This window comes from Kogia breviceps, chromosome 19 (genome assembly GCF_026419965.1).
Source record: "Kogia breviceps isolate mKogBre1 chromosome 19, mKogBre1 haplotype 1, whole genome shotgun sequence".
Taxonomy (NCBI): domain Eukaryota; kingdom Metazoa; phylum Chordata; class Mammalia; order Artiodactyla; family Physeteridae; genus Kogia; species Kogia breviceps.
The window spans coordinates 21,833,033-21,858,233 of record NC_081328.1 but is presented as its reverse complement, the minus strand read 5'-3'; the positions used below and the strand labels follow the sequence as shown (position 1 = coordinate 21,858,233).

Below are 25,201 nucleotides of genomic sequence, written 5' to 3'. Positions count from 1 at the left end.
ACACCAAAATGTGCTTTTATATAAGTGTATATATATAGTCCATATATACTTTCAGAACTGGAGAAATGAGCATAAACACTGTCTATAAGAAAATTTCCCCTTTTAAAATTTCATGAAAAAAAGAACCAAACAAAAAACAGAAGTAAATACCTGTGAATTGTGGCATTACATTAGAGGTAGCTAATCTCCTGAACTTTAAAGTCAACATAATCTAACTCAACCAATTCCGATAACCATTTTGCCTCAACAGATCCTAATAAGTATACTTGCCTTCCAAATACTAAAGAATACTAAGAAAAAATGTAGTTTACAATGCTTCATTTCACTTTTTGAGTCTACGTTTTTAGAAAGCTAGTGGACCTCAAGAATTATAGTGTATTGGAATGAAAGCAAATTGTTTTTCTGCTCTCCAAAAAACATTTTACAGCTGGAATCAGCAGACCATCAGCCTCTCAGCACTATCCCAACTTTATAAGCATGACTCCTTTAAAGATTAACCATTGCCTCCAGCTAAACTGTGGAAACAAGTGAAGAAAAAAGAAACAAAAAACAAACAAAAAAACACAACCCAAACCTCTATGATACTGGGAATAATTCTAACAAGTTTACAATGTTTGTGAACAAAGTAAAAGAGAACTGGATATTTAAAAGTATCAGGTTTCCAAATTTAAATAAAGGTAAAATCCACAAAAAGCATGCTACATGAAGATGATTCCATAACTAAAAGATTCATGAGACTGATGCAATTTCACATGGCATCCTCCCAGAATGTTGGTCCTAGTGGGGAGAAGACCTGAACTCATTTTGAAAAACAAAGGATTTAACTACTCTCTGTAACACCCTGCCTTATTTTTCTTGGAAAAGACAACTCAAAAGATTTCAGACCTTTTTCGAAAAAACAGATGTCTGCATTTATGGTCAACTGACTTTCAACAATGCTACCAAAACAAGTCAATGGGGAAAGAATAATCTTTTCAACGAATGATGATAGGTCAACTGACATCCACATGCAAATGAATGAAACTGTACCCTGGCCTCACACTACATACAAAGTCGAAATGAATCAAAGACTAAAGCTAATGTATTAACCTCTTGGAACAAACCGTGGTAAATCTTCATAACCATAGGCGATGCTTTCTTAGATATGACACCAAAAGTACAAGTGATAAAAGAAAAAAAATAGATAAATTAAACTTCATCAAAACTAAAATCTTTGTGCTTCAAAGGACACCACCAAGAAAGAGAAAAGACAACTCAGAGAATGGGAGTTGGGCAAAACATATATCTGATAACTGACTTGTATCTATAATAGTATAACTCAATAAAGACAAATAAATCAATGTAAAATTTGACAAAGAAGATAGAAGATGAGCACATGAAATGATACTCAGCATCATTAGCCATAAGGAAATGCAAATCAAAAAAAAAATGGTACTGATGAACCTAGTTGCAGGGCAGGAATAAAGAGGCAGATGTAGAGAATGGACTTGAGGACATGGGGTGAGAGGGCTAAGCTGGGGCGAAGTGAGAGTAGCATCGACATATAGACACTACCCAATGTAGAATAGTTGGCTGGTGGGAAGCAGCAGCATAGCACAGGAAGATTGGCTCAGTGCTGTGCAATGACCTAGAGGGGTAGGATAGGGAGGATGAGAGGGAGGCTCAAGAGGGAGGGGATATGGGGACATGTGTATGCATATGGCTGATTCGCTTTGTTGTGCAACAGAAGCTAACACAGTACTGTGAAGCAATTATACTCCAAAAAAGATCTATTAAAAAAAGTATAATCAGATACTACTTTGTGAGATACCAACAGGATGGCTATATGATCTTATTAATAATCATTGGTGAGAAACTGGAACCCTCATACACTGCTGGCGGGAATGTAAAATGTGCAGTCACTGTGCCCAACAGCTCTTCAAATAGTTAAGGATAGAATTACAATATGATCCAGTAATTCGACTCCTGGGTACATACCCAAGAGAAACGAAAACATATCCACACAAATACTTATATCCAAGAGAATCAAAAATAGATGTCCCCATAAAAACCCTTCATTTATGAAAGCATTATTCATAAAAGCCCCCAAAATGGAAACAAACTAAATGGCCAGCAATAAAAAGAAATGACGTATAATATTCCACTGTCAGGATACACCACAGTTTATCCATTCACACACTGAAGGACACTTTGGTTGCTCCCACTTTTGGCAACGTGAATAAAGCTGCTATAAATATCTCTGTGAAGGCTGTGTGGACATAGTCTTCAACTCCTTTGGTTAAATAACAAGAAGTGAGATTGCTGGACTGTATACTAAGAGTAGGTCTAGTTTTGTAAGAAACTGTCAAATTGTATTCCAAAAGTGGCTGCACCATTTTGCCTTCCCACCAGCAATGAGAGTTCCTGTTGTTCCACAACTCTGACAGCATTGGTGTTCTCAGTGTTCTGGATTTTAGACGTGTGATGGTTATCTCATTGTTTCAATTTGCATTTCTCTGATGACATACAATGTGGACTATCATATCATATGCTTATTATTCTTTGGTGAGGTGCCTGTCAGAGTCACTGGTCCATTTTTTAATCAGGTTGTTTATTTTGTTGTTGAATTTTAAGAGTTCTTTGTATATTTTGGATAACAGCCCATTATTAGATTTTTCCTTGCATTTTTTTTTTTTTGGAGTACAGTTGATTTACAATGTTGTGTTACTTTCAGGTGTACAGCAAAGTGAATCAGTCATACATACATATAGCCACTCTTTTTTTAGATTCTTTTCCCAGATAGGCCATTACAGAGTATTGAGTAGAGTTCCCTGTTCTACTGTGTTGTACAGTAGGTTCTTATTAGTTATCTATTTTATTTTATTTTTGGCTGCATTGGGTCTTGGTTGCTGCACATGGGCTTCCTCTAGTTGAGGCGAACGGGGTCTGCTCTTCGTTGCAGTGCGCGGACTTCTCATTGCAGTGGCTTCTCTTGTTGCGGAACACAGGCTCTAGATGTGTGGGCTTCAGTAGTTGTGGCTTGCGGGCTCTAGAGCGCAAGCTCAGTAGTTTTGGCACACGGGCCCAGTTGCTCCGTGGCATGTGGGATCTTCCCGGACCAGGGCTTGAAGCCGTGTCCCCTGCATCAGCAGGAGGATTCTTAACCACTGCACCACCAGGGAAGTCCTAGTATCTATTTTATATATAGTAGTGTATATATGTCAATCCCAATCTCCCAATTTATCCCTCCCCACCTTATCCCTTGTTAACCATAAGTCTGTCTTCTACATCTGTGACTCTACTTCTGTTTTGTAGAGAAGGTAAGTTCATCTGTACCTCTTTTTTTCAATTCCACACATAAGCAATATCATATGATATTTGTCTTTCTGTGTCTGACTTAACTTCACTCAGTATGATAATCTACAGGTCCATCCATGTTGCTGCAAATGGTATTATTTTGTTCTTTTTTATGGCTGGGTGATACTCCATTGTATACATGTACCACATCTTCTTTATCCATTCCTCCGTTGATGGACATTTAGGTTGCTTCCATGTCCTGCCTATTGTAAATACTGCTGCAGTGAACACTGGGGTGCATGTATCTTTTCGAATTATGGTTTTCTCCAGGTATATGCTAGGAGTGGGATTTCTGGGTCATATGGTAGTTCTATTTTTAGTTTTTTAAGGAACCTCCATACTGTTCTCCATAGTGGCTGTACCAGTTTACATTCCCACCAACAGTGTAGGAGGGTTCCCTTTTCTCCAGTATTTATTGTTTGTAGATTTTTTTGATGATGGCCATCGTGACTGGTGTGCGGTGACACTTCACTGTAGTTTTGATTTACATTTCTCTAATAATTAGCAATGTTGAGCATCTTTTCATGTGTTTTTTGGCCTTCTGTATGTCTTCTTTGGAGAAATGTCTATTTAGATCTTCCACCCATTTTTTGATTGGTTTGTTTGTTTGTTTGATATTGAGCTGCATGAGCTGTTTATATATTTTGGAGATTAATCCCTTGTCGGTTGCTTCGTTGGCAAATATTAGATTTGTCTATTACAAATATTTTCTCTCAGTCTGTGGCCTTTCTTCTCATTTTCTTGACATTGTCTTTTGCAGAGCATAAGTTTTTAATTTTAGTGAAGCCCACTTTATCAGTTATTTCTTTCATGACTTTGGTGTTGTATCTAAAGTCACCACCATACCCAAGGTCATCTAGGTTTACACCTATGTTATCTTCTATAAATCTTATACTTTATGTACTATATTTAGGCCTGTGATACTTTTTGAGTTAATTTTTGTGAAGGATGTATAGTCTGTGTCTAAATTCAGTTTTATGCCCGTGAATGTCCAGTTGTTCAGTACCATTTGTTAAAGAGACTATCTCTGCTCCATTGTGCTACCTCTGCTTCTTCATCAAAGATTTATTTCTGGGCTCTCTATTCTGTTCCATTGATCTATTTGTCTACTCTTTTGCCAATGCCACACTGTCTTGATTACTGTAGTTTTATAGTAAATCTTGAAGTTGGGTAACAACATGGAGGAAACATGATATTATTCATTGAAAGAAGCCAATCAGAGAAGGCTACATACTATGATTCCAACTATATGACATTCTAGGAAATGCCATGGTTGCTGGGGGGAACAGGAGGGCAGAGATTAACAGGCAGAGCACAGAGGAGTTTTAGGGCAGTGAAAATACTCTGTATGATATTACAATGATGGATATATGTCATTATACATTTACCCAAGCCCACTGAGGTTCATCAAGTGTAACAAATGTACTACTCTGGTGAGGGATGCTGACAATGGGGTAGACTATGTATGTGTTGGGCTGGGGGTATATGGGAAATTTCTGTGCCTTCTGATTAATTTTGCTGTGAACCTAAAACTGCTCTAAAAAATATAATCCTCTACAGTGAAAGACACAAGTCACAATAGACCACACACTGAATGAAGTTCAGAAAGGCCTATGAAACCCTCTCCAGAAAGAATAAGCACATAAAATATTAAATATCATTTCAGAGATTTATTTGACCATCTTACTCCTGATTAATGACCCTCTTAAGGTTCCATGAGCTTTGAATTTAAAACTTGATTTTATTTTTGCTTTATTTTTTATGTATATGAGAGTAATGCCATTCGAAGGCTCAACGGGTTCAATGGGTGGGAATTATGTGCAGAAAATACGAAAATCACATTAGTTCATGGCATACATGTTATTTAGAGTCCACTTTATATTGAACATCTGCCTGGGCTATGAAAACACCACGGCAGCCTAGTCTGTTGTATATAGATGGGAAACCAAAAGAACAGGGTTTTAACTTGAACTGGTGTTAGATGCCACATTAACCTGCCAATCTCTTCTTATCAATGTTACAAGCTTGCTTAGAAACATAAAAAGAAAGGTTCCTCTTCCTAAAATTAAAAATAATTTTGCATTTTAAAGATCCTTTAAATACATTCTTTATTTGTAATTCACCATTAACACAAATGAAAAATACACATTCTAACCCTAACAAATAACATTAGGATTGTAAGGAATAAATTTTCCCCCTCAAAGTAAAAACAGAAGCCAGTGGAAAGAGTTACTTCCTATACAATCCTTTGGTCTCTCTGGAGACTTCATATCTGCATTTAAACTTAAGCACACTGGAAATGACTGCTAATGACATCTATCAGTCTTGGTCTTTTGTTTTCTTAATCATACGTGGGTTTTGGATTTCCACATCAGACAGCTGCTCAAGGCCACCTTTTCTGTGCAGCCAAATACGAAGGTGTCTCCTTTCTCATCATATTGGCTGTGTTCCCTTTCCAGTTCTCTATCAGCTCTCTTTACCTGACCCTTCCACCCTTTGGCACAAATTCCCATGGTGCTTTCTCTGATGGACACAGCTGTCTCTACTTATTTTACAGTCTCATCATTGTATTCATACACAACTTAGGCAATCATGATTGTATTACACAAGAGCTTTTCAAACTCTTTTAGAAATTAAATGCTTGCATGAACAAAACAATATCCTCATTAAGAATCTGTCATTCTACATGGGCTTTAGTCCTAAGTCTTTAAGAACTAGAAACCAATCAATGGGGGAAAAAAACTAAATGGGCTACCACAAGTGCTATTCTCAGTATGCCTATCAGCTCCCCTGTCCTCCAATCCCTATATCCTGTACTTCTCACGGTCCCAGGCAAAACAGGCTTACAAGCATGGAATAACCCAAATTCAGAGAAACACACATAACCTATACCATGCTTCTTTCCACTTGCCAAAAGTTTCAGTCTGTCTAAAGGAATGGGGGTGGCGGGGGGTTGCAAAAATTAGGGAAAAATAAGCTTATTTAAAGTTAGGAAATGGCTCCATGTGTTCCTTGATTTTAAATATCAAGTCTTGTTCAATTTTGTTCAAAATGTTGATAAAAATCCCTTAAGGTGAAGATGTATTTCAAAGAAAAGAAGCTAAATTTCTTCATACAAACGTGTGTTAAATATCATCAATATCATGAACCTAACATCACGTGAATAAATCTGGTCTATAGGGTTTTCAAGTAAAGTAAAATAATATGTAACTAAGAATGGTGAGAAAATGGAAATATGAAACAAGATATATAGCTACTATTGGCCAGAGTATTATAGATGAAGGGTTTGGGGAGATCTGCTGTGAAATGCTACAGTGACTGGCATTCAGAGTGTGAGGAGAGAAATCACAAACTTTGTTGTTCTTGATGCTTTCTGGACTCTTTTTTTTAATGTAAACTACGTATTTAAATATAATATAGATAAAGAAGTACCCAAGTCAACAAAGTAAACACATGAGTGCATAAAAGCAGCACCCAAAACAAAAAACAGGACATTATAGAATCCCAAAAGCCCCTTCTCATACCTCCTTCCAGGTTACTCAGGTGTGTTCTGACAACGATACTAGACATCTATCTTCAAAAATATCACTGGATTTTAATACATAGTTTATCATACTTATTTCCATCATTTATCACCAAGAAATGACAGTTGTACTTTTATACTACCCCATTTTTCAACATTTAACATACATTTCAGATTTAAGGAAATCCATACCAAATAGACTTCATGGCATCCTCAAGCCACGAGAGCCATTTTACAAGCAGTACAGTCACAGAAGAAGTGATAATCCTAATGAATCAGAAATTACTGAAAATTCACTACTGTGGGCTCCACCCCACTTGACCAGGACTTGCTGCATGCCACTTATAAAGCACCTGACTGCAACACTAGACACACTAGTGATCCTTCCAGATCTCTTCTTCCTATCATGAACAATTCACACAATATGAGACTAATATTTTAATAATACTTGTTTCAACTGTTCAGTAGTCCAGCAATACAGATGGAAGCATTTGGGACTATATGGCAAAGATCCTAAAACAATATTAACTTTAAAAAAAAAGCACTCATTTTTATCAAACTCAACTGATATTTTGTGCTTCCTAAAGGCTTGTAAAACAGAAGCTCCTACTCCTGAAAGGGGAAACAATACTCCAGATACTGGAGAGATACTCAAGAGCTGATCACTACAAAGGTGTAATTTTCAAATAAACTCATACTTCAGAAAAGCTGTGTACTTAACTCCAACATAAGAAAGAAACTTTGTTCATATATGCATTCATATATTCATTCCTTTAAATACCTACCAAATGTATAATTCCCAGTTCAAACTTATATCACGTTCTCTAGAGATAACTATTGATCCTATATGAATAACTTTCTTCCTTATCTGATAACTTTTGATAGAGTTGTACTACATTCTCAACCCTTTTGGCTAGTTAAACATCTTGGAAAAGAACCACTGATGCTTTGAAAGTAGAAATAGTTGTGATAAATGTTTTTCATCTTTAGCAAATTGAGTTTTATTATTGTAAGAACCAAAAATACGCATCAGAAATATTTTTAAGTTAGCTAGAACAAATGGATATATTATACCTTGCATGACGGACCTACTTCCTTAATCCAAATCAAGATGAATAACTTCACTCTCAAGGTAATTACTATATAGCGGCAAAGACAGAACAAGTAGACAGAAGACACATATAATAACATAGAAACTAAGTGTCTTAACAAAGGGAAAAATTACATTATAAAAGCATTCCCAAAGGGTATTGGGTAAAAAAAGAGGTCTGTAATCAAATAAATCTGGGAAATATTGAAATGCAGTAAATAAATTTAAACAGATTAAAATGCTAATCACCACTGGCATCCTCCAATAGAAGGCAGCATTTCCTAAGTTTATTTGACCAGGGCATCCTGATTTACAGAGCATGTTGAAGGTCTACTGTTCTGTGGATAGATTTTGGGAATTGCTATCTTTGGGGATTTAGAAGAAGGAGAGGCTTCCTTAAACTAAGGGGATCAGGAAATACTTCATATAAGAACTAACATCTACACTGGGGCTAGAAAGATACATAGGATTAAGTCACTGTGGAAAGAGAGACTGCTAGTGAAAAGGCCATTTCAGGCAGGAAAACAGCACTTGCAAAGGACTGAGATTTATGAGTGGCTCAAAGAAAATGTAGCATAAGCAGCATAAAAATGGGTTGTAGAAATAAAGATTTATCAAGGACACTGGATTTTGATAAAGAAGGTTTTGTATGCCAAAAACCTTGAGAGTTCAGTTGGAAGGAATGTACAAGTTTACACTTGTTGACCACAGTTAAATCAAGTAAGGCCTTTGTTCCATCAAAAGACCTCAGAGTTTAGACGATAAATTATTTGATCAATTGGTAATACAGAAATAATGATTTTGTAAGTTCTTATCATTTAAAGATAGATAATAGATTAAATTATATGTCAGGGATATGCTTCAAAATCATTTGGGAAGGGTATAAATGAAAAAGATTGTCCACGAGTTGGTCTTTATTGAAACTAGATGATAAATACATGGTGGTTCATTATACTACCATCTTTAAATAATTGTATATATTTCCCCAAATAAATTTTTTTTAAAAAATAACATTCAGGGACTTCCCTGGTGGCACAATGGTTAAGAATCCACCTGTTAATGCGGGAGACACAGGTTCGAGCCCTGGTCCAGGAAGATCCCACACGCCGTGGAGCAACTAAGCCCGCGAGCCAAAGCTACTGAGCCCGCGTGCCACAACTACTGAAGCCCGCGTGCCTAGAGCCCATGCTCCACAACAAGAGTAGACCCCACATGCTGCAAATAGAGAAAGCCCGTGTGCAGCAACGAAGACCCAATGCAGCCAATAAATAAATTACATAATTTTTTTTTAAAAGGAAAAAAGGCATCAAAAAAAAATAACATCCATAGGAAATGAAATGGTATATTTATGGCCTTAGTAATTTAATAAAATGCAATATTTTTGCCATATCCCTAAAGGACTATATGTTTATCAAATAAGCAAAATTATTGAAAACAAAAGGTACATTTCACCATTTTAACGTAACTAAAAATTCACCTTTCTGCAAGAACTTCATGATTTCAAGTAAGACTGAAAAGTGAGAAGAATACATACTATAGTCTCTCTTCTTCTGCTTAAAGGTATTTTCACTCTTATTTCCACTATAAATGGTTTAACTGAGAAAGTACAGTAAAATCCCATGAAAATATGAAATTTCTGTAATGTGCCAGTTTCTATATTGATCCTGCCAATTGACTCAAGGGATTTATGTACTTTCTGTAAGTTAACCCAAGTCAGGGCATTCCAAACACAAATTCTTCTATTGCAAAATCTCAGACTGCAAAATACTCTCCCAGAAAAGCTGCAAATATCATCAATGTGCAAAAACAAACCTTTCTTTAAAAATAAATTGTAATTATAGCCTACAGTGCGTAGGATTTTGTTTAAATCTTCTTATTTGTAGGTCCTTACTTGAAACAAATACATTTCTATCACCCATTAGTTAAATAACAGACACTCATGCTGGTTGAGACAAATTTCACTCATACATAGATATAACCAATTAAAGATACAGGTTATATCTACATGATTTAATGCAAAATTTAATTAATCTAAGCTTAAAAATTACTAGTATAATATAAATATAATATTTACTATTATAATATAAATAATACATTGCCCATTTTCTCCAACAAAACAGAGTATTGTGAAAAGCCTATTCTGATTCCAATGTATCAACATTATTACAAAGCCTATGTCCTTTGACTTTAACTATGAAATACACAAATCTAATTATTTTAATTCTTTCTTTATAATAAAGTTTAATTTTTCTTTTAAAATTCTTTAGAAGATATTAATCAATGAAAAATCTATAAGGTTTATTTATCCACTAAAAAAAAACTAGCATTATTATTTATGCCAGTTTTTTTTTTTAGTGGATAAAGAATAATAATAATATTATTAACTCTCCATTAGTAACTTACTTACATATATTAACTTCTCTTTAGTAACTGTGACAACTGACTTTATACCCTAGCATTTATTACAGAGAAGAAAACTGAAATCTATTGGCAAGTGTAATATTACTTTAACATGCACAGCACAGTACAGCCCAGTGTTTAAATAAGGTTTAAATTTCAAAACATATATTGTCATTTAAATAAACTATCTTAACAAATAATGATTTGAGAGTTCTCCCTAATTTAACACTCAGCTGAGGCAGCAAGAGCTATCTATGAGTATAAAATTAAAATGGACCTGCAACAGAGATGTCTAACTTTGCAGAAGCCAGTACACACATATCTTTGAATAACAATAAACAACAGAAGACTACTGATAAGATGTAAAGACAAATACTCAGGAAAAACTGGCATCTAAATCTGGCTGAAATATTCATACTCTGTTCTAATTCACTCCTCTGTAGCCCACACACTTGGAAGAAACAGAAAGACTCATACATGATTCCTCTATTTCTCTACTTGTTTCAATTTTAATAATGAGTGATATAATTATAAGGTAATATATTAGTGCATAAGATCTGTAAGAATTAATATGCTAAAACAAGCCATGTAATATTCAAAGCTTACTATATTATATATACACTACATTTTTGAATGAAGATGTTATTAACAAATCTATGCTCCCCCAAAACTTTTAATTTATAGATAAAACAATAAAAGACCCTTCTTGGTAACCTATATTTAATCATTATTAAAAATCAGTAAATTTCTGATCAGTATGAAATAACTGACTGATAAGTGGGTTAATGTACTCAGTCATTCAAGAAATAGTTAATGAGAGCCTACATTGTGCCAGCCAATGTCCTAGGTGCTAGAGATACAAATGTAAATTTGTAAATGGTGTAAATTAGAACTTGTGATAAAACAAAAATATCTCAATGAACATGATCTCCATTATTATCTCTGCAGAGAAAAGATTACAAGATCAAGGAGGTGAGTTGTATGTTGTGTTCTTCTTCATAGGCTATAAAACGATAAACTATATATTACAATGAATTATTCATGTGTTATATATAGTATAGTATATATTATATAATGTATGCAATAACATATAGACTGTAAGATATTAACAAGAACATGAGCTCTTACCAGAAAGGAATGATGTCTACTACTCAGAGCTTAATACATGGATAAACATCTGATGAGTAAGTGTGTAAATAGTTGTGATATTTCAGGAGATGCAACAATATGATTGGGATTCCCTACACATAACAAAAATGAGCTCTGTTTCAACAGAACTATTTCTGCAACATACACATAACAGATTCTCTGAAAAAACAGCTATAGCTTTGGTGAGTGTTAGAGTTAAAATACAAAAGAGTGAAAACTATTGCTTGACTAGGCTGTAGTTTAAAAAAAAAAAAAAAATCTAACTCCAGACAAGGCCCCTGTTGGAATTTCCAGCTTGCTGGCCTGCCTTGCAAATCTTGGACTTGCCAGCTCCCACAACTGCATGGGCCAATTTTTTAAAAAACAGATCAACTGATCAAACAATCACTCTCTCTGTATGACTCTGTGTGTGTGTGTGTGTGTGTGTGTGTGTGTGTGTGTGTGTGTGTGTGTGTGTGTGTGTGTGTATCCAGAATCTAGGCTTATTTCTGCAAATCCAGGCAGAGTTGTGACAGGTGGGGGAAAGAAGGAGTGAAAGACTGACACATTTCCCTCATGAATGATAATCCAGTTATGTCCCCAAGTATGTTATGTTAATTAAGTAATTTAACAACATAGCTATACAAATCTAAATTAATCACAATGACTCAAGGAAAATATATAAGGAAAAGCTGAGGTATACAAAAAGGCTTCCACAGTAATATGAAGAAAATGCGCTGTGGGTTGAACACATATACCATAAAATTATATTACTAAATAAGACATCACGGAAACATAGAAATACAGTAATTGAATAAGCATGAAATACTGATGTTATGATTCCAATTAGTCTGCTGATTCTATCAACTAAGTAGTATAAACTCAATGCATATGATAGGAAATAAATCAAGTTGATACGTACTTGTGACAAAAAATTTTTTTGTGAAAGTACAGCTATCAAAGGCAGCAATTTTCTCCTGCAATACTACGACAAGGATCCTAAAATTAGAGGGAAAAAAACCACAAAAGAAAATGTTAATGTGAAATTCTATAAACTGAACTATAAATAAGTTAAATCATCTAGATTTAAGTATGTACCAGAGGAATTTTTAAAAATCAAATGCTTCCTAAAGCATATAGGCTAGAAACATCCGCTTCTTAAATATCAAAATACAGTAACAAAATCCTTAATATGATCAAGATAGACAAGATTAAAGGAAGAAAAGTCACAGGAAAACTACACCTCAAAGTAAAATTTCATTTTCATTCATTATAAATCAAATGAATCTATCCTCATTAAGAATGTATGAGATCAATAAACTGCTGGCTATTTACTAAAAGTGTTTTTCCAGTGCTGGCTCAAAGTCATGGAATTAAACATAAAATGGATTTATACAACCTGGCACTTAAAATGATTGCTGAATTTCCCAACACAAGAGCCAAAATGAGAGAGAGGGAGGGAGGGAGGGAGGGAGGGAGAAAGGTAGAGAGGGAGGGAGGGAGGAAGCTCAGCTAACTATTATTCAATGTAAATGAGACATTTCTGATTACTGAAATATTAAAATTAATCAGAATCTGTATTTCTCCCAAAGTTCAAGATTTATAAATAATTAGGGAAAAATTATAAATTTTCAAAATTAAAATGTATCTGAAATGAAGTCATTTTATAAACTACATTTTAGAGTATTGCTCCTTACAACTGTTGTTAAATATTTAACTACTAGATCCACCCATTTAAAAATGTTGATTTTTAAAATTTATTTTATTTATTTATTTATTTATTTTTGGCTGCATTGGGTCTTCGTTGCTACATATGGCTTTCTCTAGTTGCGGCGAGCTGGGGCTACTCTTCATTGCAGTGCTCAGGCTTCTCATTGCGGTGGCTTCTATTCTTGCAGAACAAGGGCTCTAGGCACGCGGGCTTAAGTAGTTGTGGCATGTGGGCTCAACAGTTGTGGCTCGTGGGCTCTAGAGCGCAGGCTCAGTAGTTGTGGCACACGGGCTTAGTTGCTCCGCCGCACGTGGATCTTCCTGGACCAGGGCTCAAACCCATGTCCACTGCACTGGCAGGCGGATTCTTAACCACTGTGCCACCAGGGAAGCCCCAAAATGTTGACTTTTAATAATTTAATATATCACTGGATAATTACATTATCCCAGAAATAACATGAGTATATCTCCTATGTCATATATAATTTTGTTTGATGTTATTTGAAGTTTAAATATACATAATAACTAGATCTTCATTATGAATTACACACTATCACTGAACAACTTTTCTTTGTCCTATTTCATATTTTTGTACTGAATTCAAACATTTTTATCATTAATATCAAAGTTTTGGTCTTTTAGTTTGTATTTGTCAGGTATATATTTACCCTTCCCTTAACATTCAAACTTTGAGTCATTTTTGTTTGTTTATTTGTTTTTTTGTGTGTGTGGTACGCGGGCCTCTCACTGTTGTGGCCTCTCCCGTTGCGGAGCACAGGCTCCGGACGCGCAGGCTCAGCGGCCATGGCTCACGGGCCCAGCTGCTCCCCGGCATGTGGGATCTTCCCGGACCAGGGCACAAACCCGCGTCCCATGCATCGGCAGGCGGACGGACTCTCAACCACTGCACCACCAGGGAAGCCCTCTGAGTCACTTTTTGAAATATCTCTTTAAAATCTAACCTGAGAGTCTTTTATTATAAAATTTATTTTTTGTTTTCCATGTTCCATGTCTTTGCTCCTTAATGAGATTAATAATTTGCAGCCATGACCTTGATAAGACATTTAGTATCATGGGGCTAGGAAAAATCTATCTGGTCCCTCTTTTAGCTCCATTGTGAAGTGCAAAAAAATAAGAATATTTAAAAGTCTTTTTTACATTTCAGAAATAAGCTTTGTTTTGATGAATGCTAACAGGAAAATTACATTTCCCATCATAAACCAGTAAACATATAGAAGTACATATATTAAATAAAAAGTTATATATAAAATGTTATGTTATACATATAAAAAGGTTCCTCAAAGCAATATTTAACCTTCTATGTTTGCTCAGGCACTGTTATTCTTTTCCATTTCATTATTTCACTAATGGGTCAAGACAAAAAGTTTGAAAACATTAAGAAATCTTAAGAGCTACTTATATTTGGCAGAATTCTGAAGACATATTTGTGACTTTTTTACTATTATTATATCAAAGTCAATGATAATGGAAATACGCTATATGCACAGGAGGTATGTTATCTTGCACAAGAAACACATGAAAAATTGCTTACCTTTTGTTGCAATGGAGATCATAGATAGGTGTTTTAAACTGAATGGACTTGACCATCTCCCCAGTACGAAGTGAATATAAATCCACACAACAGTAAGGTGGACTTGTGCTAATAAATAAATAAATACATACATACATAAATACATAAATAAACAAATAAATAAAGACAAAAGCCATTATGTTTTAACAGGTGGGAGGGCCAATAAATTTTCTTACTAACATAATACAAGCAAATTGATTTGAACTTTAATTAACAAAATTAGCAACTGCATAATGGTGAAATACTGAAAGCTTTCACCCTAAAATCAGGGATTAGAGAAGAACACTTGAAGAATATGGCCACTCTACTCAACACAGTATAGAAGGTATGTGCATAAGAAATTACTACAAGAAAGAAATAAAGCTGCAGTTATTTGTGAGAATTTGATTGTATAAGTATAAAACCTAGTAACACAAAGTTGCAATATATACACAGACAAACCCATAATAAAAGAGAAACCATTAATATAAGGGTTAATATGTAGATTGATACAGTTCAACCCTAATCAAGAATCTATCAGAAACAAGACCTCTTTTTAAAATGTACATAAATACGCATTCTAAATGATAAGATTTAAATTATAAAGACAATGTGTTCCTTCATACTTGAACAGATGAAGAGATCAATGTTTTCACCTTAAGAAAGTAGGAAAAGACGAGCAAGTTAAATCAAATGAAAGTGGAATGAGGGAATTAATAAAATACAACAAATCAATGAAACAAAACTTGAGTAAAAAGAAAAAAATAAACAAAACTAAACCCAATTCCTTGAAATAGATAATTTGAATATTCCAGTATCTATAAAAGAAACCAAACTCATAATTTAAAACTTCTTACAAAGAAATCCTTAAAAATGGCTTCATTTGTAAATTCTACTAATCATTTAAACAGAAAAGTTTAGATATTCTACACAAACTCTTTCATAAGATAGGAGTCACCAACTTATCTTATGAGGCCAGTAACACATGATCCCAAAAATAAATACTTCACAAGAAACTACCGATATATTTGTATGTCTCATGAATATACATAAAAAATCCTCAACAAAAACATTAACAAGTTGGGACTGCCCTGGTAGCACAGTGGTTAAGAATCCACCTGCCGATGCAAGGGACACAGGTTTGAGCCCTGGTCCAATAAGATCCCACGTGCCACAGAGCAACTAAGCCCGTGCACTACAGCTACTAAGCCTGCGCCCTAGAGCCCGTGAGCCACAACTACTGAAGCCTGCGCACCTAGAGCCTGTGCTCCGCAACAAGAGAAGCCACCGCAATGAGAAGCTCATGCACCGCAAGGAAGAATATAGCCCCTGCTCGCCGCAACTAGAGAAAGCCCACGCACAGCAATGAAGACCCAAAGCAGCCAAAAAATAAATAAATATGAAGCAGATCAGTGGTTGCCAGGGACCAGAAAGGAGGGAAGCTACAGAGTACAAAGTGGCGTGATGGGTGCCACTTTTAGGGCGATAGAAATGTTGCTGTGTCTTGATTGTGCTAGGGACTTACACAAGTGCATACAATTGGTGAAAGTGGAGATGGGAGAGAATCTAGTAAAACTTGAACTTCAACCTCTAAAACTGACACAAGGCAAAAATTCTTTTCTTAATGTTCCCAACTAATTAATCCAGTCCTCTGCTGAGAAGCAATGAGTTAATAATGAACGAAATCTAACATTTTGCCAGACCAACTGGGAAGGAAAAAACAGCTTGTCACCTTCAATTAGCAGCTCATTATAGCCACCGTACACTAGAAACTTGAATTCTGATCATTTCACTGGCATCCATACAATGTCACAACTGAGATTCTTCCTGCAGAAAGCCTTCAGTAGAAGTAGACAAAACAAATGCTATGAAGGCTCAGTTTAGAGTTGAATGAACAAGATTTGGTAGATCTAAAAATTCTATTTATATATGGAAAAAACCTCTTATTCAATGCCTAATAGAAAAAGATAATTCTTTTAAAATCAGAGTTTTCAGAAAGTCACACATTCATAAAGGAGTCATGCTATCTGCCAATAACACAGTTGTGTACACGCCTGACATATCCTTTTGTTCTCTATTTTCTCTCTTTTTAAAAGCCTTGACTATTTCCCTGGGACACAGCAAGACAATCTTAATTTTCCTCATGGGTAGGCTGATGAGAAAGCTTTCTATAACATCAGCAGAATGCATGCCCCATAACAGAAAAGACGTGTGTTATTCTAAAATATACAGACAAGAAACAAGCTTTTACTTTGTACACTAGTATACACCAAGCAGTGTCAAAAGCTGTATACAGAAGTCTTCATTAGATTTCTAGAGCTCAAATGGGTTAACATTTTTACAGGTTTGCGCCTGACATTTAAACCTAAAATTGTGACTTCACTTTAAGATAAAACCTAATTAATACTTTAAGGAAAAAAAGTTCACATAGAAATGTAGAGAATCTAATTTAGAATGTAACTGAATCTACTGCAAGCAGAACCAGAGTTGGAAAGAAAAGCAGAAATGACATAATTTGTATTATTAAATCGTTGGTTAAAGGACTCTAAACTGCCCAGGCACCACTGCCTTTCCAACACATAAATATCAACAGGGGTAGTATAAAGTTATTTAGTACTTTTGATGATAAATATATAATAGAAATGAATGCAAATTCTCTTTAACTGATCTTCCCTTTACCAACGTAATTTGTTTTATAGTGAGGAACCAGGACATATATTGAAATTTTTTGCACTGGAGCAATCTGTTACCTACTGTAGACATAACCTATACACATAAAGGAAGTTATAAAGTTTTTATTAGCAAAGGACTAGTCCTCCCAGAGCCAAAAGTATGGAATTTACAGTTCATTTCAGTGAAGAGAGTTGACTACAATTATTTAAAGAGTAAAATTTTTTAAAACTTCCATTACTGAAAATGAAAAGGTTAAATTAAATATAAAACAAAATAGTTAAACTGGATTTCCTAAAAGCAAATCTTGAAACTATAGAAGATAAACACCAAGTAGAAAACACTAAATGTTTTCATCTAAATACGTTGCCTATTTCATTATTTCTTACTTTCTCTGTAAGCCTTCCCATCACATTTTTTAAAAATTTTTAATATGCTTTATTTTTTAGAGAAGTTTTTGGTTCACAACAAAATTGAGAGGAAGGTACAAAGATTTTCTATATAGCCTCTGCCCCCACATTCATGCATAGTCTACCCCATTATCAATGTCCCCTACCAAAGTGAAACATTTGCTACAACCTATAATGACACAATATAATCACCCAAACTCCACAGTTTTCATTATGGTTCACTCTTGGTGTTGTACATTGTATGGATTTTAGACAAATTTATAATGACATATATACAACATTACAGTAGCATACAGAAGAGTCTCACTGCCCTAAAAATCATTTGTTCTCTGCCTATGCATCCCTCCTGGCGAACTCTGTTCTTACTGTATTGCCTTTTCCAGAATGTTGTTTAGTTGGAATCATACAGTATGTATCCTTTTCAGATTGGCTTTTTTCACTTAGTAATACACTTTTAAAGTTTCCCCCCTTTCTTTTCATGGCTTGATAGCTTTTAGTCCTGAATAGTATTCCATTATCTGGATGTACCACATTTTATTTATCCATTCACCTACTGAAGGACATCTTGGTTACTTCCAAATTCTGGCAATTATGGATAAAGCTGATATAAACACCTGTGTGCAGTTTTCTGGGCAGACGTAACTCCTTTGTGTAAATACTATGCAGGACAATTGTTTGATTGTATGGTAAAAGTATGTTTCGTTTTGTACAAAATACTGCCAAACTGTCTTCCAAAGTGGTTTTACCATTTTGCATTCCTACCAGAAATTAATGAGAGTTCCTGTTGCTCCACTTTACCAGCATTTGATATATTCAGTGTACTGAATTTTGGCCAGGTGTGTAGTAGTATGTCCTTGTTGTTTCCCTGATGACATATGACATGGAGCACCTTTTCATATGTTTACTTGACATCTGTATATTGTCTTTGAGGTGAGGTCTTTTGCCCAATTTTTAATCAGGTTGTTCATTTTCTTATTTTTGATTTTTAAGAGCTTTGTGTATTTTGGATAACAGTCCTTCATCATATATGTTTTGCAAGTGCTTTCTCCCATCCCAGTCTGTGTTTTTGAAGAGTCAGAGTATGTAATTTTAATGGAGTCCAAGTTTTATTCAGAAAATTGAATCTGTATAGGACAAACCTCAGAAAAATTTCCAGAATGAAGAAGAAATAAAATGAAAGACAGCAGATTAAAAGAACTGAATATAGAGATTCAATTTATAAAAATTCATAATCCAGAAGAAATTCTACCTCAAGACTGCAGTATCAGTCTCTACCTGATAGTTTCCAGCCTGCTAGCCTACTCTACTTCTTACCTGCCAGCCCAGTCACATAAGCCAATTCCTTGAAATGAAAATCACATGTGTGTTTCTGTATATGCATTTGTGTACACTGAATGATATACCAGCGAATCTAGAATACAGCACACGTGCCCAGAGCCAATGTCGGCTCAACAAAGAACTGTGAGGACATTAGTCTTGCATCTCTGGCTGAGCTTTTGACTGCACAAACCAGAAGTAAAGGCTACGGCAGAGCTGTAGATGGTATCACTACACACTCAAAGAACTGTCCCAAACATAGTCTTTACAAAAAGAGTTTGAAAAAGTCAATAAACAGTGTGTGGCTGCAGACCTCAACAAGCAAAATAGCAAACCCTGGGGAGGGGAGGACAATATGATGTTCAGAGTTGCCACATTATGATATTCAAAATGTCCACCATTCAACAAAAAATCACAAGGCACACAAAGAAACAGGAAGATATAGCCCATACAAAGAACAAAAATAAACTGAAAGAAACTGACACTGAAGAACCTATACAAAGAATTTAAATCAACTTCTCTTATATATGCTCAAAGAGCTAAAAGAAATTATAAACAAAGAAATAAGGGAGAAAGAGTGAATTCACAAATTGACAATATCAATAAAGACACTGGTTCCTTATGAAAAAGGAACCACATAGAAATAATAGAGCAGAACAGTACAATAAATAAAATGAAAAAGGCACTAAAGGTTCAAAAGCATATCTGAATATCAGAATAGACCAAAGAAAGAATTCACAAACTTGAAAATAAGATGAGTGAAATTACACATCAGAGTAGCCAAATGAAAAAAATGAAAGAAAAAAAAATGAACACAGCTTAAGATTAACAATATAAATCAACTAAACTCATCAAACCTATAGAAGACTCTACCCAATAATGGCAGAATACACATTCTTCTTCTATGTTAGCCACAAAACAAGTCTCACTAAATTTAAAAACAATGAAGACAATCTCTCTAACCAAGCTGGAATGACATTACAAATCAAAAGCAGAAGGAAAACTGGAAATTCATGAATATGTGATATTAAACATAGCATATCAAATAATCACCATGTCACAAATATGTGGAATTAAATAATAAACTCTTAACAGTCAACATCACATTAACAGAATGAAAGGGGGAAAAACAACATGATCATCTCAACTGATACAGAAAAAGCATCTGCCAAAATTCAACACCCTTTCATGATTAAAAACACACACACACACAGCAACAACAAAAAAACCATACAGGAAACTAGGAACAGAAGGGAATTTCCAAATATGATAAAGGGCATTTGCAAAACACTATACTAAATGACAAAAGACTGAATGCTTTTCCACTAATATCTGAAACAAGACAAAGATGCCTACTGTCAACACTGTATTGAAAGATCCAACCAAAGCAATTAGGCAAGAAAAAGAAACTGAAAACTTCTAAATTGGAAAAGAAATAAAACTACCTCTATTCACAGACAACATGATGCTATATATAGAAAATTCCAAAGAATTCATAAAATAGTACTAGAACTGATAAATTCAGGAAAATTTCAGGGTACAAGATCAACATACATAAACCAGCAATTATCAATCCAAAATAAAAAGTTAAGAAAGCAGTTCTAGTTACAATAGCAATGCAATCTCTATCAACATTCCAAGGGCTTTTGCAGAAGTGAAAAGCCAACCTAAAAACAAATGAAGTGGGCCTCCCTGGTGGCGCAGTGGTTGGGAGTCTGCCTGCCGATGCAGGGGACATGGGTTCGTGCCCCGGTCCCGGAAGATACCACATGCCGCGGAGTGGCTGGGCCCGTGAGCCATGGCCACTGAGCCTGAGTGTCCAGAGCCTATGCTCCACAGTGGAAGAGGCCACAACAGTGAGAGGCCCGCATACCACACACACACACACACACACACACACACACACAAAAGTTACAAGAGGTCCCAAATAAAAAAGAACAAATTGGAGGACTCACATTACCTGATTTCAAAGATGACAAAAAAGCTACATTAATCAAAACACTGTGTTACTGACATCAGACATATAAACCAATGGAATAAAATTCAGAGTCCAGAAATAACCCATACATCTATGATCAATTAATGTGAAAAAGGTACCAAGTATCTTCAACAAATGGTGCTGGGAAAACTGAAGTCCACATGCAAAAAAGTTGGACTACTATCTTAAATCATATATAAAAATTAACTCAAAATGTATTAAAGACCTAAATATAAGAGCTAAAACTACACAAGAAGAAAATATAGGGGTAAATCTTCATGATCTTGGATTTGACAATATTTTCAGATGTAACACCAAAAGCACAAGCAACAAAGGGAAAAAAAATTATATTACATCAATATTTAAAACTGTTGTGTATCAAAGGGCATTATTTTAAAATGTTAAGACAATCAAAAAATAGAAAATATTTGTAAATCATATATCAGATAAGGATCTAGTATCCAGAGTATATTGAGAACTCTTACTATTCAACATCCAGAAGATAAACAACCCAATTACAAAATGAGCACAGGATGTGAATAGATGTTTCTCCAAAGAAGATATACAGATGGCCAACAAGTATATGAAAAGATTAGCAAAATCACTGATCATTGGTGAAATGCAAATCAAAACCACAGTGAGATACTACTTCACACCCACTAGGTTGATTATAACAAAACAATTGAAAAGGAGCAGGTATTTGCAAGGATATAGAAAAAGCAAAACCCTGATCCATTACTGGTGAGAAAGTGAAATGGTGCAGCTGCTGTGAAAAACAGTCTGGCGGTTCCTCAAAAAGCTAAAGATAGAATTACCATATGATCCAGCAATTCCACTCCTAGATGTATACCAAGAAATGAAAGCATATGTCGACAGAAAAACATGTACATGAACATTCATATCAGCATTATTCATAATAACCACAAAGTGGAAACAACTCTATGTCCTTTTAAATGATGAATGCATAAACAAACTGTAGTATACACATACAATATTACTTTGCCTTAAAAAAAGAAGTTCCAATGATATGACGTTCTGGAAAGGCAAATCTATGGAGACAGTAAAAAGATCTACTGCTATTTCAATAACATTCAGTTGCCTTTTCACTTACTTATTTGAATATTAAATTTCAGCAATGTATCTAGAGTCATGATTTACTGCTTACTCTTTCAATCTATCAAATTAATTTCTTTCCTTTAAGTACTATATAGACAATTATATTAAACTAATACATTTTAAAATAAATTTTTACTATTATAAACTATTCTGAAACAAATCTGAGTGGGCTTCCATTTCTCAGGTTCTTCTGTAACACATTAAAATTGTTGATATCCTTTTATTAAGCCAACAGTTTTATTAGGACAACAGAGAGTCTCCAAATAATAAAACTTTTAAAATGCTAAGCATTAAGTACTTATAACCGAAAAGTTACTTTAATTTTCATTAGTTATACCAGGAATTTGTTATTTTTTTCTCTCTCTCTCTTTTTTTTTCTCAGTACGCGGGCCTCTCACTGTTGTGGTCTCTCCCATTGCGGAGCACAGGCTCCGGACACGCAGGCTCAGCGGCCATGGCTCACGGGCCCAGCCACTCTGCGGCATGTGGGATCTTCCCGGACCGGGGCACGAACCCGTGTCCCCTGCATCGACAGGCAGACTCCCAACCACTGTGCCACCAGGGAAGCCCCAGTAATTTGTTCTTAATTGGGGTTACACAGTGAAAAGATTTGACCAAATATACATAACCACATAATTTGGTTGAGTGACTGTCAGAACTCTCAATCCATGACTTCAGTTAGTTTTATATACAGATACTATACATGTTGTAAACACTGGGAAATATTCCAACAGTGTGTTTCAGATCCAACAATTACTATTTAAGGGAAAAGTCAGCAATACAGTGAGACTTAATCAAATGAACCAATAACTGGAGCAAGGAGCATGAAATGGTCAAAGAATAGGAATTAAATAAGATCTCTAGGAATGTGCAGTTAAGTATTCCTATTGAAGTACATCTTTCCATAGAAATCCCTTTTCTAATGTCAAATGCTAGGTTATTAGCATGTAGAAAATGAGGAATGACCTAGGTATCCTGGGCTTTTTGTGAAGACTTAGAATAATGGAAGAATGATGATGGTGACCTTACACTTTATCTTTGAAATTTAAACACTGATTGAAAATGTTGTATTAGATAGGTGCAAACTATCTTTTATGCCTGATGGAAAACAAGAATCACAAATAATATATATTAATCCCCTAAACTTATTATAACTTTCTATCACAGAGTCACAGAGTCTACTTTTAATTTTTATATTTTCTTAATATTCATATATTTTATTAGAATCATAGCCATTTCTTACCCTGGACAATGTTTTCAAAATAGTTTTTTGGAGGACTTTCCTGGTGGCACAGTGGTTAAGAATCTACCTGCCAATGCAGGGGACACGGGTTTGATCCCTGGTCCAGAAGATCCCATATGCCACGGGGCAACTAAGCCCGTGCACCACAACTACTGAGCCTGTGCTCTAAAGCCCACGTGACACCACTGCTGAGCCTGTGCACCACAACTACTGAAGCCCACGAGCCTAGAGTCCATACTCCGCAACAAGAGAAGCCACCACAGTGAGAAGCCCGTGCACCACAGCGAAGAGCAGCCCCCGATCACCACAACTAGAGAGAGCCTGCACGCAGCCACGAAGACCCAACACAGTCGTAAATAAATAAATAAATAGAAAAAAAAGGATTTTTGTAGTGTAATACAATAAGCATCACGTTAAAGCAATGTGAGATATGGCTTTTATGACTTGAAAATTCTAAACACTAATAACATTTTCCTTTACAAAGACTTTTATTATTTTTATTCATGATATTTAACAGATTGAACCAAAATTAGGAAAAGCGGAACAAAGTATTTGAGAAAGTGACATTTTCCAAGAATGTGCATGTATAAGTGAAACACAAAATAGCAAAGACATCTTAAATCTACCACAAATTGCAAGAAGCATGGAAACACTTATTTTTAAATGGGAAAAAGCTGCACAACCTTCAACATGTGTTACTGAAGCTAATCCTTTAAATATAAGAGGAAACTTTTTGATAGTATTACATTATTTGTATTCTTATCCAGCTGCTAAAAAACAAAAGCCAGTTGGTGGCGTTTTTTTACTAAGTAATTAAAAAGAAAAAGCCAAGAAAATGGAAACTTAACCATATTAAAGACTAAATTTGTTATTAGCCTAGTTAATAATAACATTTTTCTTTTGCAAAGTTCAGAATAAACACTGGGTATTTAAACCTTCCAACACCACTACAAGTTGAGAGAGTGGTACTAACAATGCTTTTACATGGGGAGGTAACCAGGCAAGAAGAAGTAACGTCTCCACATGAAAACAGGAGGTAATGTAAAATTGAGGTTGGAATCAGGTGTTCTTCAATAGGGTCATACACTACATAAGAAGCAAAGAGGTAATACATTGTATTTTTTTATGTAAGATTCTATTATTTGCAATTAAATATCAAGATGAGTTAGAAATATTCTACCTTCAAGGAGATTTCAAAAAATATTAGTTTTTTTAAGGATAGAGAATAAAGTTATAATACAAGTATGTTTAATATACCACAGTGAAAAACAAATGCAATGGAATTCAAATTATGGAAGAGATGTTACAGGGAACAAAAAAAGTCTGCAAAGATAAGGTGATCATATGTGTGTGGGTTTATCTCTGGGCTTTCTATCCTGTTCCATTGATCTATATTTCTGTTTTTGTGCCAGTACCATACTGTCTTGATTACTGTAGCCTGGTAGTATAGTCTGAAGTCAGGGAGCCTGATTCCTCCAGCTCCATTTTTCGTTCTCAAGATTGCTTTGGCTATTCGGAGTCTTTTGTGTTTCCATACAAATTGTGAAATTTTTTGTTCTAGTTCTGTAAAAAATGCCAGTGGTAATTTGATAGGGATCGCATTGAATCTGTAGATTGCTTTGGGTAGTATAGTCATTTTCACAATGTTGATTCTTCCAATCCAAGAACATGGTATATTTCTCCACCTATTTGTATCATCTTTAATTTCTT

The 25,201-nt window shown here is 35.0% G+C and overlaps 1 protein-coding gene across 6 annotated transcripts in view; it reads right to left on the bottom strand.

Annotated features, from left to right (window-relative positions):
- The window catches only part of BCAS3 (BCAS3 microtubule associated cell migration factor), a 564,511-nt gene that overhangs the window by 424,601 nt on the left and 114,709 nt on the right, over positions 1-25,201 (bottom strand). For all 6 annotated transcript variants that reach the window (XM_059047562.2, XM_059047561.2, XM_067021771.1 and 3 more), the window contains exons 8-9: positions 14,740-14,847; positions 12,400-12,476 (exon numbers count right to left, since the gene is read on the bottom strand). In XM_059047562.2, the coding sequence (XP_058903545.1) occupies positions 12,400-12,476; positions 14,740-14,847 (185 nt within the window). The remainder of the gene's footprint in view (positions 1-12,399; positions 12,477-14,739; positions 14,848-25,201) is intronic.